The sequence below is a fragment of the Xenopus laevis genome, chromosome 1L (assembly GCF_017654675.1).
Source record: "Xenopus laevis strain J_2021 chromosome 1L, Xenopus_laevis_v10.1, whole genome shotgun sequence".
NCBI classification, from domain to species: Eukaryota; Metazoa; Chordata; class Amphibia; order Anura; family Pipidae; genus Xenopus; species Xenopus laevis.
Genome location: NC_054371.1, coordinates 159,942,444 through 159,958,831, shown reverse-complemented (window position 1 = coordinate 159,958,831; position 16,388 = coordinate 159,942,444). Strand labels below are relative to the sequence as shown.

The 16,388-nt window shown below is 39.2% G+C and overlaps 1 protein-coding gene across 1 annotated transcript; it reads right to left on the bottom strand.

The window, feature by feature from the left end:
• On the bottom strand, nucleotides 1-15,416 carry crybb3.L (crystallin beta B3 L homeolog). The gene is given in 6 exon segments (NM_001094257.1): nucleotides 1-367; nucleotides 1,180-1,322; nucleotides 4,184-4,316; nucleotides 6,260-6,378; nucleotides 11,948-12,028; nucleotides 15,399-15,416. Coding segments are annotated over 5 exon segments (690 nt in total). The 5' UTR covers nucleotides 12,023-12,028; nucleotides 15,399-15,416; the 3' UTR covers nucleotides 1-147.
• Between the last annotated feature and the right edge of the window lie 972 nt (nucleotides 15,417-16,388).

Below are 16,388 nucleotides of genomic sequence, written 5' to 3'. Positions count from 1 at the left end.
AACTCTGTAGTCCAGTACTTTTATTTAAAGTTTTGGACTGACACATTTAAGAGACATTGTGAAGCTGTGAAATCATTTTGTGCGTCTCTTCTTGCTATGCTTCTCTGCAGAAGAAGATGAGGGTTGGAGTATATGCTTGACTCTCCTTCAGCTGCTGGTAGGTGCAGGAGCTCGTTCAGGAGCTGGAGCTGGGGCTGTTGCTGGGGTTGCAGTAAAACAGCCACGCTTATGCCACTGCATATCACGGATACGGCGCACTGACTGGATTTTAGGTTGGTTGGCTTCCCAGTCATTCCAGTGTCGGTATTCATTCTTCTCAAATACATACTGATTTCCTCTATAGCCAGGGTATTCATAGCCCACCCAGCTGGAATAAGGAGCAAAGAATAAACAATCAGCTTCAAGACTCAAAAATGACCACTATTTTACATCCTACCTATGAACCATTCCCAGACAATCTGCTTATAGTTCCTTGGACTGAGCCATACATCCTGTTCACCTTGACAGTAATAAAGTGCAAATAAATTATTCTCAGAATTACCTGCTGTGCCCCGCAGACAGATGAGTGGATCCTCTGTATCAATCTTAAACTGACCTTAAGGGCTAGTCCACACGGGGAGATAGCGACGCGTTTGCGGTCGCGGCGACAAAGCGCCGCGACAGTCGCCGCGACCGGCGCAGGCGACAGTTTTGTATGGGCGCCTATGTAAAAACGCCTGTGCTAACCACACGAGGCGATGCGCTTTTCAACAGTCGCCTGAAAAAGCCTGGCGAGGCATTTTCAGGCGACTGTTGAAAAGCGCATCGCCTCGTGTGGTTAGCACAGGCGTTTTTACATAGGCGCCCATACAAAACTGTCGCCTGCGCCGGTCGCGGCGACTGTCGCGGCGCTTTGTCGCCGCGACCGCAAACGCGTCGCTATCTCCCCGTGTGGAATAGCCCTAAAAAGTGAGAGGCTGTCTATTCCCTGGGGTTGGGCCCTTGTTAATGGTTCTCAGAAATCAACTTCTATTCAAATTGGAGGCTGTCTTTCAAAACAGAAACCTCAATCATTCACGGACATGCCTTAATAAATGTGAGAGGTCCTTGAGTTCTTCATACAGACTCAATGGAGAAGCGATCTTGTTTCTCATTTCTAAACAAAATATATTTTAATGAATTTGAGAGTCTTCCCCTTACGTTCCATTTAAAACTTTAATACTGGCTACACGGTCCTGAAATCCGTGACCCCATAGGCTGGGTACATCATCGTCCACAATCTCCATCTTTCTTCCATTGTAACCAGTATTTTCAAACAAGTAGATCTTGTGTTCAGCACTGTCCTACAGGGGCAAAAGAAGCATTTTAAGATTTTTGGAACCTAAAATATCTTCATAATAGATATGTTGTACCGTTTATTCCCTCTTACCTACCCTTTCCCAAGAGTTGACTGTTCTCTTCCTACTGTCTAATACATTTTTGGGGATTGGTTTAATTAACGGTTGTCCTTAATTTTCCAACCGTTTACATTAAATGTTACTCGTTTTTAATATTATGCATACAGCTCGGCTATTTCTTTTCACAGCAGTAATATTCTACAAAAATAAGTTGTTTTTATGGTGGTGAAGCTTGGACTTCAGCAAAAGCTTCATGTTAGAGATGGTTTTGTTTATCCTGTTTTGAACTCCGAGCCATGGATTCTTAAAACCAAATAAATAATTTGTATAAAGGTCAGGGCTATATATAGTTATCATATGTTGAGAATTCTCCTAGTGTGTGTGGGAAAATTCTTTCAAGTCACTGCACTAAAATTGTGATTTTCTCGTTGGCGCCCAACTATGGAAGCATACGTGGCATGGTGCAGATTGGGCAGGCAATACAAGTGGCAGATGAGGTTAAGCACTCGTAAGGTTGTATACAAAGTCATTCAGCGCCAGGAAAGAATAGAACATAAATACATTCATCTAATATAACGCTTTTAAACTCATATGGCAAGTTTTTTAAAACATATTTAATTATGACCATTACAACACACAAATTCTGCTTAAAGCAGCTCTAAACACTAGGGGAGTTATTTACTAAATCTGTTTTGCGAAAATCACAAAAAATTTGATTTTTCTTTTTATAAAATCAGATTTTTAAAAAATCATAAATTTTTCGGAAATTATTAAACCCTGAGGATGGAAAAGTCAGAATCATAAAATCCGGCATCTAAGACCTGTCGAGGTTGCATATAAGTCAATTGGAGTCCCAATGATTTTTTTGATGTGCGCTAGGTTTCGTGCAATAATTTTCGGGCAAAATTCTGCGTTTTCTAGTTGAAAATCCTAAAAAAATCTTGAAATCGGATGAAAAATCTGGAAAAATCTTGAAAATCTGATATATATTTTTACCGCAAAGCTAATTTTCTGGTAGATGTAATAATAAATAAGCGTAACAAAACCTGAGCGGATTTGATCAGAGTTTGTAGCAGAAAATATTGAGATTAATTTGGATTTTGATAAATAACCCCCTAGTTGTGCTGCTGTTGCAAAATGTAAGAATCTTTTTTTTTTTTTTTGTGAACTGGTACGCGAGAATCCTGAGACCGGTGCATATTATAAGATAACATTGCTCAGTGGACCTTTTGCTCACACAAATGCTAATCACAAATACAATATGTACACAAGACATCTATGGCTGTTAAAGGCCGAAATTCTTCAAGGAAATGGGTGCAGAAAGCTTTATTTTAGAATGTATGGACTTTGAACTCTGTCCTCCTTTCCCTTTGTATCTCAGTGCAAACAAACCTTTGCTATAGAAAAAATAGGATCAGAATAGCTTGAAGCCCCATTGTTGTATTTGCCCATATAATCACACAGCATAACATGTATATGAGCGGGTGAGGTCATATTTTGTAGAAAAAGACTTGCTTTACACCTAAATGTTTCTGTTTTCATTAACTTCCATGTTTGCGCTGCTGTTGAACCTGAAAGAGGTGCATTTTAAAGAAAGGATAGAGATTACGCAGCCTCTGTAAAACAATACATTGCACAGAGACACTTGCAGGGCTTTTTGTGTTACCCAAGTCTGACATTTGCTCACATGTTTCATACGTGATTTGAACTTTCTACAGGTTCAACATGGCTGCATTATAAATGTAGTTACACATCTTATTCTCTTTACAGGTATGGGACCTGTTATCCAGAATGTCCGGGACCAGGGGCTTTCCAGATAATGGATTTTGCCATAATTTGGATCTTCATACCTTAAGTCAACTAGAAAATCATGTAAACATGAAATAAACCCAATAAGATGGTTTTACTTCCAATAAGGATTAATTACGTTTTAGTTTGGATCAAGTACAAGGTAAAAGGAAATCCTTTTTGGATTATTTGGACAAAATGGAGTCTATGGAAGAAGGCCTTTCCATAATTCTGAGCTTTCTGGATCATGGGTTTTCCATACCTGTACAAGGCAGTTAAATGGCTTTGCTGCCATTCTCGCTGCCAATCAATCTATCAATCTGCCCCCCTTCTCTGCTTATAAGGAGACTACGTGCAGGCCCGGATTTGTGGCGAGGCCACATAGGCCCGGGCCTAGGGCGGCAAAAAATAGGAGCGGCATGCCACCCACCCGCATTATGGGGATGTGTGCGTCCCCATTCAATTACACCAGCAGCGCCGGCGCTTTTTCACCTGGGCGCACTGGGAAGGGTAAGTGTAGGCGGGTGCTAGGACCGCGCGGCCTAGGGGTGGTCGGCAAACAAATCCGGCGCTGACTACATGTGACACCTTCCTTACCACTACAAGGTAGAAAGTAAGGAGTAGTGTCTCAACTCTTTTGCCTTTTCACCAAATTGTAGTTGCTTCTAATGTGAGTTGTAAGCTTTTGTGAACACTCATATTTATTGTGCTATAGGTTATGTTTGTCTGGTCCTTATAGTGCAGCCCTGTAAAATAAACTGGCAATTAAATATAAGGCTAACAATGTTACCTGGTTTGTCCATGCACACACACGAAAACAACTAAAAAAATAGTTAAATAAAACATTGAAGATATTTACTTATACGATATCCTATTACTGCTCAGAAATCACCCAGTGGTGCAAATGTTTTTTGTCTATACCCCCAGCAGCAGCACTGAAGTCTAATCAGAAACTCATGTTAGTTTACACCTAAATGTAAAATATGGATATGACATAGAGTATTTTTTATTGGACTCACAATGTTCAGGGGACGGATGGACATCATGTAATCACTCCTGTGGCTGTTAGACCAAGTGTCCCATCGGGGATAGTCTCCTTTTTCCAGCACAAACTGTTCACCCCCATATGATTGGCGTTCGAAGCTCAGCCATCTAAATGGGAGAGTAAAGAAAACACAATAGTTAGGCTTCCATTTATAAATGTGGGTGGTGTGGCCGTTTATGTTATTTGACATAACACAGAGGGATGCAACGAATCCAGGATTCGGTTTGGGATTCGGCCAGGATTCGGGCTTTCTAAACAGGATTCTTTCTGCCTGGCCGAAAGGAATCTGAATGCTAATTTGCATATGCAAATTAGGGGCGGGGAGGGAAATTGCAAGACTTTTGTCATAAAACAAGAAAGTAAAAAATGTTTTCCCCTTCCCAAAATGGATTTGGTTCGGTATTCGGCAGAATGTTTCAAGAAGGATTCAGGGGTTCGTCCGAATCCAAAATAGTGGATACAGTGCAACCCCAGAGTAATCACACTGAATGATCAGTTTGGTTCGATTATTAAGATATTTTGCAGGTAACCCATAACCTCCCCACAGGGACCGCCATCAGGTGGGGGGGATACTGCAGTCGGGGGCAATAAGGGCCACAAGAGATGTAAAGGAGGATTCTGGGAAGGGTTTCAGGGGGAGTGGATGGAGTCTCATGGGCATGGTTTCAGAAAATCGGGGCATGATAGTCTGGATTAGGGGTATGGCTGTAAGTGCACAGGTAACTTGCTTTTCATTGAGGCATTGCTCTACCTGACAGGGCCCTCCATCCAGGGGCTCAGATGACCAATGGGTTAATAAAAGGAGTCCCTGATAACTTAGTAGTATGGGATCATGTGATTCCTCATGCCCTGGTGGCAGGTCCATCACCATTTGCATACAATGCAAACCTGACTCTTGGAAGGAGCTTTAACACTGCTTCACTTTCCAGTGTCTTAGTCCCACAATCACATGAAAAGCACAAGCAATAGCATAATGCAGTTGTCTGTTACACCAAACCTGAGTTGTGTGTGATTTCAGTTGAATAGTTATGGGGGTGGCAAATGCATATGTGCAGGGGCCAAAATGATTAAAAGTGCACTCATATATTCTAATTCCATTAATAATAATAATAATAATAATTCATAGTGGCAGCATTTATTGTGCAGAAAATATTCCGAAATGTGGGGAAAGCCAGCCTGAGGCTTTGCAGCTCTGGATGAACAAAAGCATCCCATATCCTGAGCTCCTAAATAGTTCGCTCAGAGACTGAAAGTTAAAAAACAGTTTGGAGGCCATTGATTGGAATAGCTGGAGAAATTGGTTACATTACTTTCTGACTATTCTATTGAGCAACAAGAAGCCGTTTCTAAGCACCTAGGACCTAAACCTGCTAAGTATAATATAATTTACTGTATCTGCTGCCAGATCTGTTAGTTTTACTAACTACAGAATGAAATGATTGGATTTCAGTGAAAAAGACAGTGTCCGGTTGTGTTCTCACAAAAAGTGTACATAGATTATAGACTTTGCTTTACATACAGGGTCCGATTTACATAGCGGACGCCCCTAGGCCCACTGCCGTTCGTTGCCTGTGCCCCCCTAAATTCATGCAAATTTGTATAATCGGGACCGGAGCAATGTGGATTGGGCATGGGACATTTACAAAATTATTGGATCTTCTGAGCATCCCCAGTGTTTTTGAACTAATGTGGGTTTGGTTGGGCAGCATGCCGCCCCCTAAAATCCTGCCGCCCTAGGCCCGGGCCTAGGTGGCCTTTCCACAAATCCGGGCCTGCTTACATATTGAATAAGATAATGGTTTCTTTGTGGCTCAAATAACTATTGCTTTGAGAAAATCCAACAGTTCCTGATGAATAATAGCATTTGATTTTTGCTACTGTATTTACTAAAAGCAACATAAATGGAGTGGGTCATTGGACATGAGGTAGTGAATAATGTGTCTGAATGCAACATTTCTCTGCACTGCTCCACAGTTTTGTCATAACTTGTGTACATGCCACAATCACACAGTTTAGCGGGAATACAGCATTCCAGGATTGCAAGACTCACGGTCCAGACTCGACTTTGATGGATCCAACTTTGTCCAGGCCTTTCTCGCTGAGATTCTTGCATTCCCCAGTCAGCTCACACTTTTTTCCCTGGAAATTCTCCAGTTCATACAGAGTGATCTGTATTTTTAGAGAACAGAGTTATTTTGACATTGATGGTCTGCAGCCCATTAGATTCTAGAAACACAAGCCCATTCCAACACGCCACATGCTGCAGTATAATTAGATTTCTTCTGCTGGGGTAACTGTGCAATAGCAACCTTTCTCCATGTATTCAACCATTTGATAAGAGGTACTGTAGGAAAAGGGAAAAGTATCTACAGCAGTTCTCAGTTATAAGCAAGGACTGTTTTCTAATTTCCCATAAATGGACACTAAAGGCCGACAGTTACAAACACAAGAGGCGTTTTCTATATACGTTCACAACAACAGTACAGGCCAACTGCCCATATAAGAACTAGGCCTGCAACAGGGCTTAGTGCCATCTGCAGAACTACCATTCACTATATGGCTCTTCTTCAGTATATACTGTATGTCAGGTATTGCTGGGATTTAAGTCAGGGACCTTTGGGTTTCTGTCTCAATAGCTTAAAGGAAAACTATACCCCCCAAACAATGTAGGTCTCTATTAAAAGATACTGAGTAAAACAGCTCATGTGTAAAACCCTGCTTCATGTAAATGAACCATTATCATAATAATATACTTTTTTAGTAGTATGTGCCATTGGGTAATCATAAATAGAAAATTGCCATTTTAAAAAATAAGGGCCCTGAGATCGTATGATTCACTGTGCACACAAACAAACCACATGTAAGGTCACATGAGCCTCACTTCTTCCTGTTACAGTTAGTGTTGTAGTATTTCTGGTCAGGTGATCTCTGAGGCAGCACAGATAGAGTCACGAAATGGTGGTTCAAGGCAAGAGATGTTAAAGGGCAATATTTATGTAAATATATATTCCAGTTTGGTAAGATTCTTTAATATGTCATTCAATTTGATATAAACTATCTGTTGCTTAAGTATTCATTTTGGGGGTATAGTTTTCCTTTAACCATTTGGCCAGGTGAGCAGCCTGTAGGGTTGCTCGCTATATATTACCTGGCCTCTGCAGCCCCAGCCCAGCTGCAGCCTGATTAGTTGCAATCAGCCAATCAGGGCTGACTCTGCCCTATTTAAGGTAAGCCCTCCAAGCACACCTTGCCAGAGCATTGTTTCCCAGACTAGCAGTGTGACATTGGCCCTAGCTAAGGGTTTCAGCTTTAGCCTCCTTGCCTTGTTCTGTCCTACATTGTACCGTGGGCCAATTCTGAGCAACATATCATCTGTCTTCATTATTTATTCTTTATAGATTTTTAATTATTTGCCTTCTTCTGATAGCTTTGCAGCTTTCAAATGACCCCTTTAAAAAACAAATGTTCTGTGAAGCTACACATGTGTTGTTATAGCTTTTTATTACCAATTTATTCTATTCATTCCCTCCCCTATTAATATTCCAGTCTCTTATTAAATTCAGTACACAGTTGCTATGGTAATTTGGACCCTAGCAACCAGATTGCTGAAACTGCCAACTGGAAAGCTGCTGAATAAAAAGTTAAATAACTCAAAAACCACAAGTACCGTATATACTCGAGTATAAGCCGAGTTTTTCAGCCCCCAAAATATGCTGCAAAACTCTACCTCGCTTATACTCGGGTCAAGCGCAAAAACGGTCGCTGGCGCCTAAGAATAGTCGCCGGCGCCTAAGAATAGTCGCTGGCGTCTAAGAATAGTCGCCGGCATCTAAGAATAGTCTCCAAGAATATTTGCCGGCATCCAAGAATGGTCGCCGGCATCCAAAAACGAGACGCTAGCACCTCCAATGGGAGCAGAAACCCTCAATTTTTTGATTGAAACTTACCAGAAGCTGCTGCATTTCTCACCCTAGGCTTATACTCAAGTCAATAAGCTTTCCCAGTTTTTGGAGGTAAAATTAGGTACTACGGCTTATACGGGAGTATATACGGTAATAAAAAATGAAAATCAATTGCAAATTTCTCAGAATATCAGTCTTTTTTTTTTTTTAAAGAGAGACTAAAAGACTAAAAGTTATGAACAACCCCTCTCAACAATCAACTTAATTTCCTGGTGTCCCAGCATAATTGCTATATAATGGCTGCCTTTAATGGTGTAAAGATGGTGTAATGGTGTATAGTCCTATGCTATGTAAATCACATCATTCATTTTCTCTTATTGCATCTGTGTTATTTCCTTTTAACATTGTCCTGCAAAAGCAAGCAATAGGGCTACTCCTGCTCTCAGCATTGCTAATAAAGCATCCCCCCTCTACAATAACCTGTGTTATGGGTATTGCTTGCCCTATATAATGTGTACAAGACTGCTCTACAGTTAGGAGGAAGGAAAACCTGGAGATGGCATAAGGTTTATGGATGGTTAAAAGAAAAAATGAACATTAACAATAAATGACTATAAGGAACAGCCAACCAAATGGGGAGATAGCATCATGCCATAATGAATATGTTTTTCATTAGGCAGGTCAACAGGGTTTAGTTTCAGTTCATCAAATTTCCACTTTAGATGATGATAAAACCTGCACTGTTCCACCTGTGTATTTTATTCTCTAGGGTAAGTTTGAATAAGGCAAGAAAAGCACAATGACGCAAAACCTTCATGGATAGATGTCTATTAAGCATCCTTTAACAGGCTTCTTTATTTAGACAGAACACGCTGTTTTTCTTGAGCTCGGCGGTGCATTAGATGCTTTTAGTGGAATAATTGTACATTGGTCTTATAAAAGATACGAGGAAGAATAACAATGCAGCATGTCACTGCTATGTCAAACTGCAATTAATATGGAATTACTGTAAATGTTTGAGAAAATAGGTTCAACATAGAGTCGTGATCTGCAGTGGGAAATATGATATTTAAAATAGTACTAGGTGTGCAGATCTCATGGGTTATGCCTACATCATGTCTTCCCTTGTTTTCCCAGCATTCATATTATATATATATTATCCAGAAACCCAGATATCCAGTTATCCAGAAAGCTCCGAATTATGTAAAGGCGGTCTCCCATAGACTCTGTGTACTATAAAAACAGTACCTTGCACTTGACCACAACTGAGATATAATTAAAGCGGTTGTTCAACTTTCAAGCACTTTTTTCAATTCAGTTGTTTTTAGATTGCTCCCTAGAAATAAAGACTTTTTCCAATTACTTTTCATTATTTATTTTTTTACTGTTTTTCCAAAATCTAAGTTTAAAGTTGAATGTTCCTGTCTCTGGAAGTCTGGCAGCTCAGTAATTCAGGTGCAGATTCTGAACGGTTACAATTTTGCAACATTTAGTTGATACATTTCTCAGCAGCATCTCTGGAGTATTAGCAACTATTGTATCAATTCTAACAGTTGCCTGTAATGAAACCCAGAGATTCTGCTCAGCAGGGACAAAGATAAGAAATGAATCAACTAAATGTATCAATTTAGAACAGTTTACAGGGTCGGCGACCCTTCCCTCCCAAGGCTGCTTCAAAAGGTGAAAAAAGACACTTTACACTTCAATATTAGAAAAACGGTCACATATAGAAAATAGAAAGTCATTGGAAAAAGTCATTATTTCTGGTGATCTATCTGAATCCAATTAGTTGTTTGAAGGTGAACCACCCCTTTAATCCTTATTGGAAGCAGAACCAGCCTGTTGGGTTTATTTAATGGTTACATGATTTTCTAGTAGACAAGGTATGAAGATCCAAATTATGGAAAAGATCCATTATCCGGAAAACATTGAGCATTCTGGATAACAGGCACCACACCTGTGTGTGTATGTATGTGTGTGTATATATATATATATATATATATATATATATATATATATATATATATATATATATATATATATATATATATATAAATAATTTTTTAGCAGCAATTTAAACTTAAATATCCTTATCTGTTTCTGCCATATGAAGTTTTAAAAAACAGCAGTAGTTAATTCTTTGTTAAGAAGAATTGAATATCAAAAGGGTCGGAGAATTCATACTTTGGTAAAGCAGATAAACAGACTACAACTTCCATTTTATATGGGTAAGACTACATCACTGGTCACATTCTCGTGGCTGGTCAGTTGGATATTTGGCATGTCAACCAGTGTATGGCAACATTAAGGCTAACACAGGCAAAACAGGTATGTCGACAGTCAATATCACTAGAGTTCTTTTCCTATTTATTTTTGCTTACTGTTTGGCGCACTCTAGTGGCAGGTGAAACAGGGAATATACCTTTTATAACATGCAGAAGAATTTCAGAACTGCTGCAATACACGTGCCATAAATAGCTTCCCTGTTTCACCTGCCAATGGACAGTGCTGCCTTGTTTTAAAGAACACTATTGGATATTACAGATATACGTAGATACTGAGATATAAGAGGGAGCAGCAATAACACATGGAAGTGTTTATCACTTTAGTTACAATATCTTACAACTAATCTATGTAATATCCAAGCCTAAAAAAGGAGGGTTGTTCTAACGCACAAGAGCTGACATGCAAAGGATAAATGTTCTGACTTTTAAATCCAGATTTACTGTATGAAAACCCCACAATGACAAGTGACTCTCATGGATAAATGAAGATTAGAATCCAGATTACCTTTTATCATTCAAATAATAGCTGTAGGTTTTTTTTTGCGGAGGATATCAACAGAATCAAAACACAGAATCACTGGGGCTCATTTATAAGCTTTATGTATTAGAGTGAATATGTTTACACATATGTGAACATATTTGTCCTGAGCATGTTTATTATTTATAAAGCTGGACAACATTGAAATTTAGATTTACTTTTAGTATGATGTAAAGAGTGCAGTTCCGAGACAATTTGCAATTGGGTTTCATTTTTTTTTTATTTGGGGTCATTTTTTTTTAATCAACAGCTCTACAATTTCAGCAATCTGGTTGCTAGGATCCAAATGACCCTAGCAACCATGCAATGATTTGGACGAGAGACTGGAATATGAATAGGGGATGGCCTGAATAGAAAGATGATGAAAGAATAATAAAAATTAGAAATAGCATTTTGTACAAAGCATTTCTTTTTAGATGGAGCCAGATGACCCCCTTTTTGAAAGTTGGAAAGAGTCCTATAAAAAAAAATGAATGAAGACCGATTGAAAATTTGCTTAGAATTAGCCACTCTAGAACATACTAAAGGTTAACTTAAAGGTGAACCACCCCTCTAAACATAATTGCATATTTTTATCCATGTTACGATTGCCCTTGAGAGCTATTTGAATATGGCATAATTACGAATTGAAAATATTTATGTGCACGTTCTGTGTTAAAATTACACCACAACTTTTAAAAAATATTCGCTAAACTGTTGTCGGTTACTGTCAATACTGTATTTGTGAACGATGACCAGGCAAAGTGGCCATGCTCACACATCCATCTCATTTGCAAACCATTTACAAAGATTTGTGCACAATGTGCATCTCACCGTGATTCACAAAAAGAGGCACAGCAGTACAATATTTAAGAGTTTGGGGAAAACAATGGCAAAACAACCATGTTTGAAAATGTATGAGCTACATGAAGTTGAATCCTTACTATATAGTGTAGTTAATCCTTTCCAAAAGTGCACTCTCTGTGCAATGCAAGAGTAAGTGCAGAATTAGTAGTACAGTTGTGTTTCAGTACCTTGTAGTTACCCCCAATTCCTCCATGGCTTTTCCCAGCAGCCATTTGTTCTGGAGCACTCTGTAGTTCGCTCATATTTTCCTATAAACAGAGAACAAACCTATAGGTTAGCCTTGGGTCAGAAATAGATTTGGACACGAGTAGGGTTGCACACTGGCTGCAATTGTCCCTGGCCATCTGGTTAAATTGTATTAAATAGCACTGTTATTAATAAAGAAGAAGGATAAAAGTTAGGCTGGTATTTGTAACCACAGATGTGAAAATGACAAAGCTAGTATCTCAGATAACTTTTAATTTTCTTAGCATTTGGTTGCCTAGAAATACAAGAAAAATACACGTGGAAGTATTAACAGTATACAAATAAAGCAGTAGCAGACACTGATAAAAGAACACATATAGAGAACAAATTTTTTTTTTGGTTGTATCCCTGTATCGGCGCACAAAGTTGTGTTCCACCCGCGTTTGGTACTTACATGCACCCTAATGACTAAAACCTGATCAGGAAGCATGGGCTGTGTTTGTTCCTGTGGTCCCCAGCAGTGGGAATGCATCAAGGATTAACTGCAAGGGGATGCAGGTATAAGGGCCATAATACAGGGGAAAGCTGATCATTTCAGCAAACTTTGTAACATCATTTTGTTTGTCCTGTCGTTGGATAATAATGTTCAGCATCAGCCAAAACTTAACTAGTAGTGTTTAGAACAGTCACTTAAAAATACAGCAAGTGATAGAGGTCCTATCTTTAGGAGAAGGTCGATCCACTGTGCCCCATGACATTATACATAACAGTGATTCTACAATGTTAAATTTACAATGATTTTAAAAGAAAATTAATTTAGTAGCACTTGTTGCATAATGTCTCCTATTGTCCTGACACCTACTGGCTCCTAAGCCAAGCGCAAGTCTACAATATAAATATTTGTCTTCATAAATGGGTGTCAGGGCTCATTCCTGTTTATTATATTGTTTGTTCTTGTCCCATCTAAGAACATATGTCCAGATCAGGAGTCCCCAGCCTTTTTAACCATGAATCAAATTCAAAAAACAATTGAGGAGCAACACAAACATAAAAACAGTCTCTGTGGTGTTAAATAAGGGCTATGGTTGGCTTTTTGCTATTCCCTATATGGACTGTCAGCCCACAGAAGGATCTGTTTAGTAGCACACCTGCTTTTTATACAACCAAAACTTGCCTTCAAGTGGAAAATTATCACCTGCTTTGAGGCCACTGAGAGAAACATCCAAGGGGTTGGTGAGCAACACATTGCTCGCAAGCCTCTGTTTGGGATCACTAGATGATGCATTGTCTCTACATTACCAGTTCAACACGTTTGGGATCACTAGATGATGCATTGTCTCTACATTACCAGTTCAACACGTGTGCAGCTTGATACAGCTCCTCTATCTCTCCTAAATTCTGTTTTTAGGGAGCAGATTTACCCAGTATTATGCATAGTCAGTGCTATCCATCCTATCTATCCATAGACCAATAACATACCTATGTTCATACCATACTTCTTTGTCAGTACCAATTATTTCTCTTTCAAGTCTTCCATCCACAAACCCTCTTGGATTAATGGTATAATCATAGTTACACAGTTAATTTGTGTTGAAAAAAGACAAGGTCAAACAGATTAAACTCCTCCAATTCACTCACCAGGGCATATATGTATATATAGACATCTATCAAGACCAATTTATACACTCACATATACAAACTATATGCAGTATACCAATATCTACACTCCATGTTGGACTGGCCCCTGTGTTGCATCAGCATGTCAGGACAGGCTCCAAGACCTTACTATGTATAGTTTAGAAGACAGGTGAAATGATAGAGAGAGTTAATACTGCATCCATCATCTTGCTTGCTTTTGAGCACTGAAAGCCAAGACTGCTCAACATATTCAATATCAGGCCTTACCAGTGCTTTATAAAAGGAAAGAATAACCTTCTCCTCCCACAAATCTAAATGTTTTTGGCCTTTGCTGTTGCCGACTGGCATTGCTTGTTACAGCTAATAAATTCAAGTATGCATAGGATAGGCTAGAAAGCAATTTTTAAGACATTGAATCGATAGACAAAATGGACCAATTGGATGTTTTTTGCCTGCAGATGTTATGTTATCTCCAGTATGATTCTAATGGCCCAGTTTAAGGTTTACTTACTCGTGAAAAAATTGTGTAGGGCAGTGTAGTTGCTTTACTTTCTACTGGAAAGGTTTCTTCTTATAGATGTTTTTCATTGATGGCAAAAAGCTCCCTTCAAGGAAACTTACTCTTTATTTGAAAGGCTTATTTTCTGCACTGCATCCTTGGTCTACTGTAACTAGGGGGAATGTAAGCGATAAAAGAACTGGGAGGGCGCAGACTAACCTGAAAACTTCTGAGGCCTAGCCAATCACAGAATGATGCAGAATCAATACATTATAGGTTGCCAAGCTGTCTCACCTCCAGTCAGCCCAAAGCTGTGGATGGTAAATAAGTTTTTAGTCCTTGGATATTTCTAGAAGCCCAGCCTTCAAAACAGAAAAACCGAGATCCAGTTTCCCTGCCTACAAGAATATCTACTCTTTTAATGTTCCAATGGGCTTGATCCATCTCTCACTGCTACTATCAGTCTGAATCGCTTCTTCTTTCCTCTTCTAAAACTCAGTTTGGATATATCTATATATATCCTTTATCCTAAAATATACAACAAGGAATTATCTCCAACAACATAACCTAATCTGGTAGGTAATGATCCATGTTTTAGAAAGTAAGTTAGGTTTATTCAGGTCCCTAGGCTTATGTATCTTATAGACGTCTTTGATGGCTGACTGAGAACCCTACATCAGGCTGGGAACCTGCAAAAAATGCAGCTATTGGGTGGGTCACAAACAGGTAAAAGTTGGTCTATAAATTCAACCGGCACACAGGTTGAATTGATGCATGAATGAAGCATGCTTGACAAAGGGGATCACCCCGAAACTTTGCATCTCGCTAATAAAACACAGCAAGGGTTGTCCCTGCTTGCAATTAAGACCTGTGTGCCGGTTGAATTTATTTACTCACGAAGTTTGGAGGATTCGGAAGCCTTTTCTGCCGGGCACCGGCAACTCACGACACGGAGAGCCAGGGTGTGCAAGCTGGTATCTACACTTTATTCTATGACTGTACAGAAATGTCATTATTACTGTTAGAGAGGGTTACCATAGTAAAAAAATACAAGATTCTCTCTGACTGTCCCCTCCTTTGAGATGCAAAGCCATGCCCTGATGTGAGCAAGCATTATACAGCTCATATTGTATCTCCTTCTATTCCCACAAACCTGCGAGATGTTGCACAGCACCAATGCGTTCAATAGTTTTGCTCAACAGGGTCAAATAACAGGTAAAGGCAGCAATCTATGGACAAGAAAACACACATTCCTGAAGGAATGCAACAATCAAAGGGAAAGGGAGTCACTGTACCTCTTCTGCAGAATATTTTCAGGAATGACCATACAAACGTGCAAGTCCATGCCTGTATATATACGATGGAAGTGAATAGAGGGGCAGATTAGAGATTTGCTGAGGCAGCATTAATGTCGCTCGCATTGTCTCCATCAGATTTCACACAAATAGTCCGTGCTACAGTACACTGAGTGTATCAGACACGGTTTTGCCTCGCAGCATGCCAGCTCATTTGCAGATTAGTGATTGACTTTGGGTCAGCACAATTGCCTCACTCCGGTACTTCATGCCAAGTATTTACAATCACTTGCAGCCATCAGCATTTTATAAACTGTAGGTCAGGCTTTATTTGCTCTGCAACGATACGCGACATGGGTAGAAATTTGGGGATGTTTATTTTAATGTAACTTGTACATTTCTCAGATTATAATTTGAATTACATCAGATCAGGAAACCAGCATTATAAATGTGACCAGGATTCTAAGATGAAAATGTCCAGTCTTGCTAAAACTCAGCCTATAATACTGTACATATTTTTGAAAGAGTGAAACTAGAGCTCGCCATTGTCTCTTCACTTTCATGGGATTTTTAAAAAAGGTCTCACTTTTACCCACTGATAAACATGTCTGTAAAACACCCGTAGAAATGAATAGTGAGAGTGGCAGAAATTCACTCTTATCGACTGCGGCAAGATATTGTTTCACTGTTTGATAAATATACCCTAGTCTACATGTAATGGATAACTTGAGACTGGCAGGCCCATTTATCAACTCTCATTTTAGTAGTTTTGGAGCTTTTTGAAACCACGAATAAACGAATTTTCTCTAAAAACACAGATACCATGTAATTAATTAAAATATCCGAATATAAAAAATACAAACAAAAAAACACTGAGCAATGCTTTAAGAAATACGAAAACCTCTAAAACCTAAAAAAAATTCGGACAATTACCACAGTAAAAAACATCTAAATCTCAGAATGTCTAAAAAAAAAAGGTCCTTGGAGTGA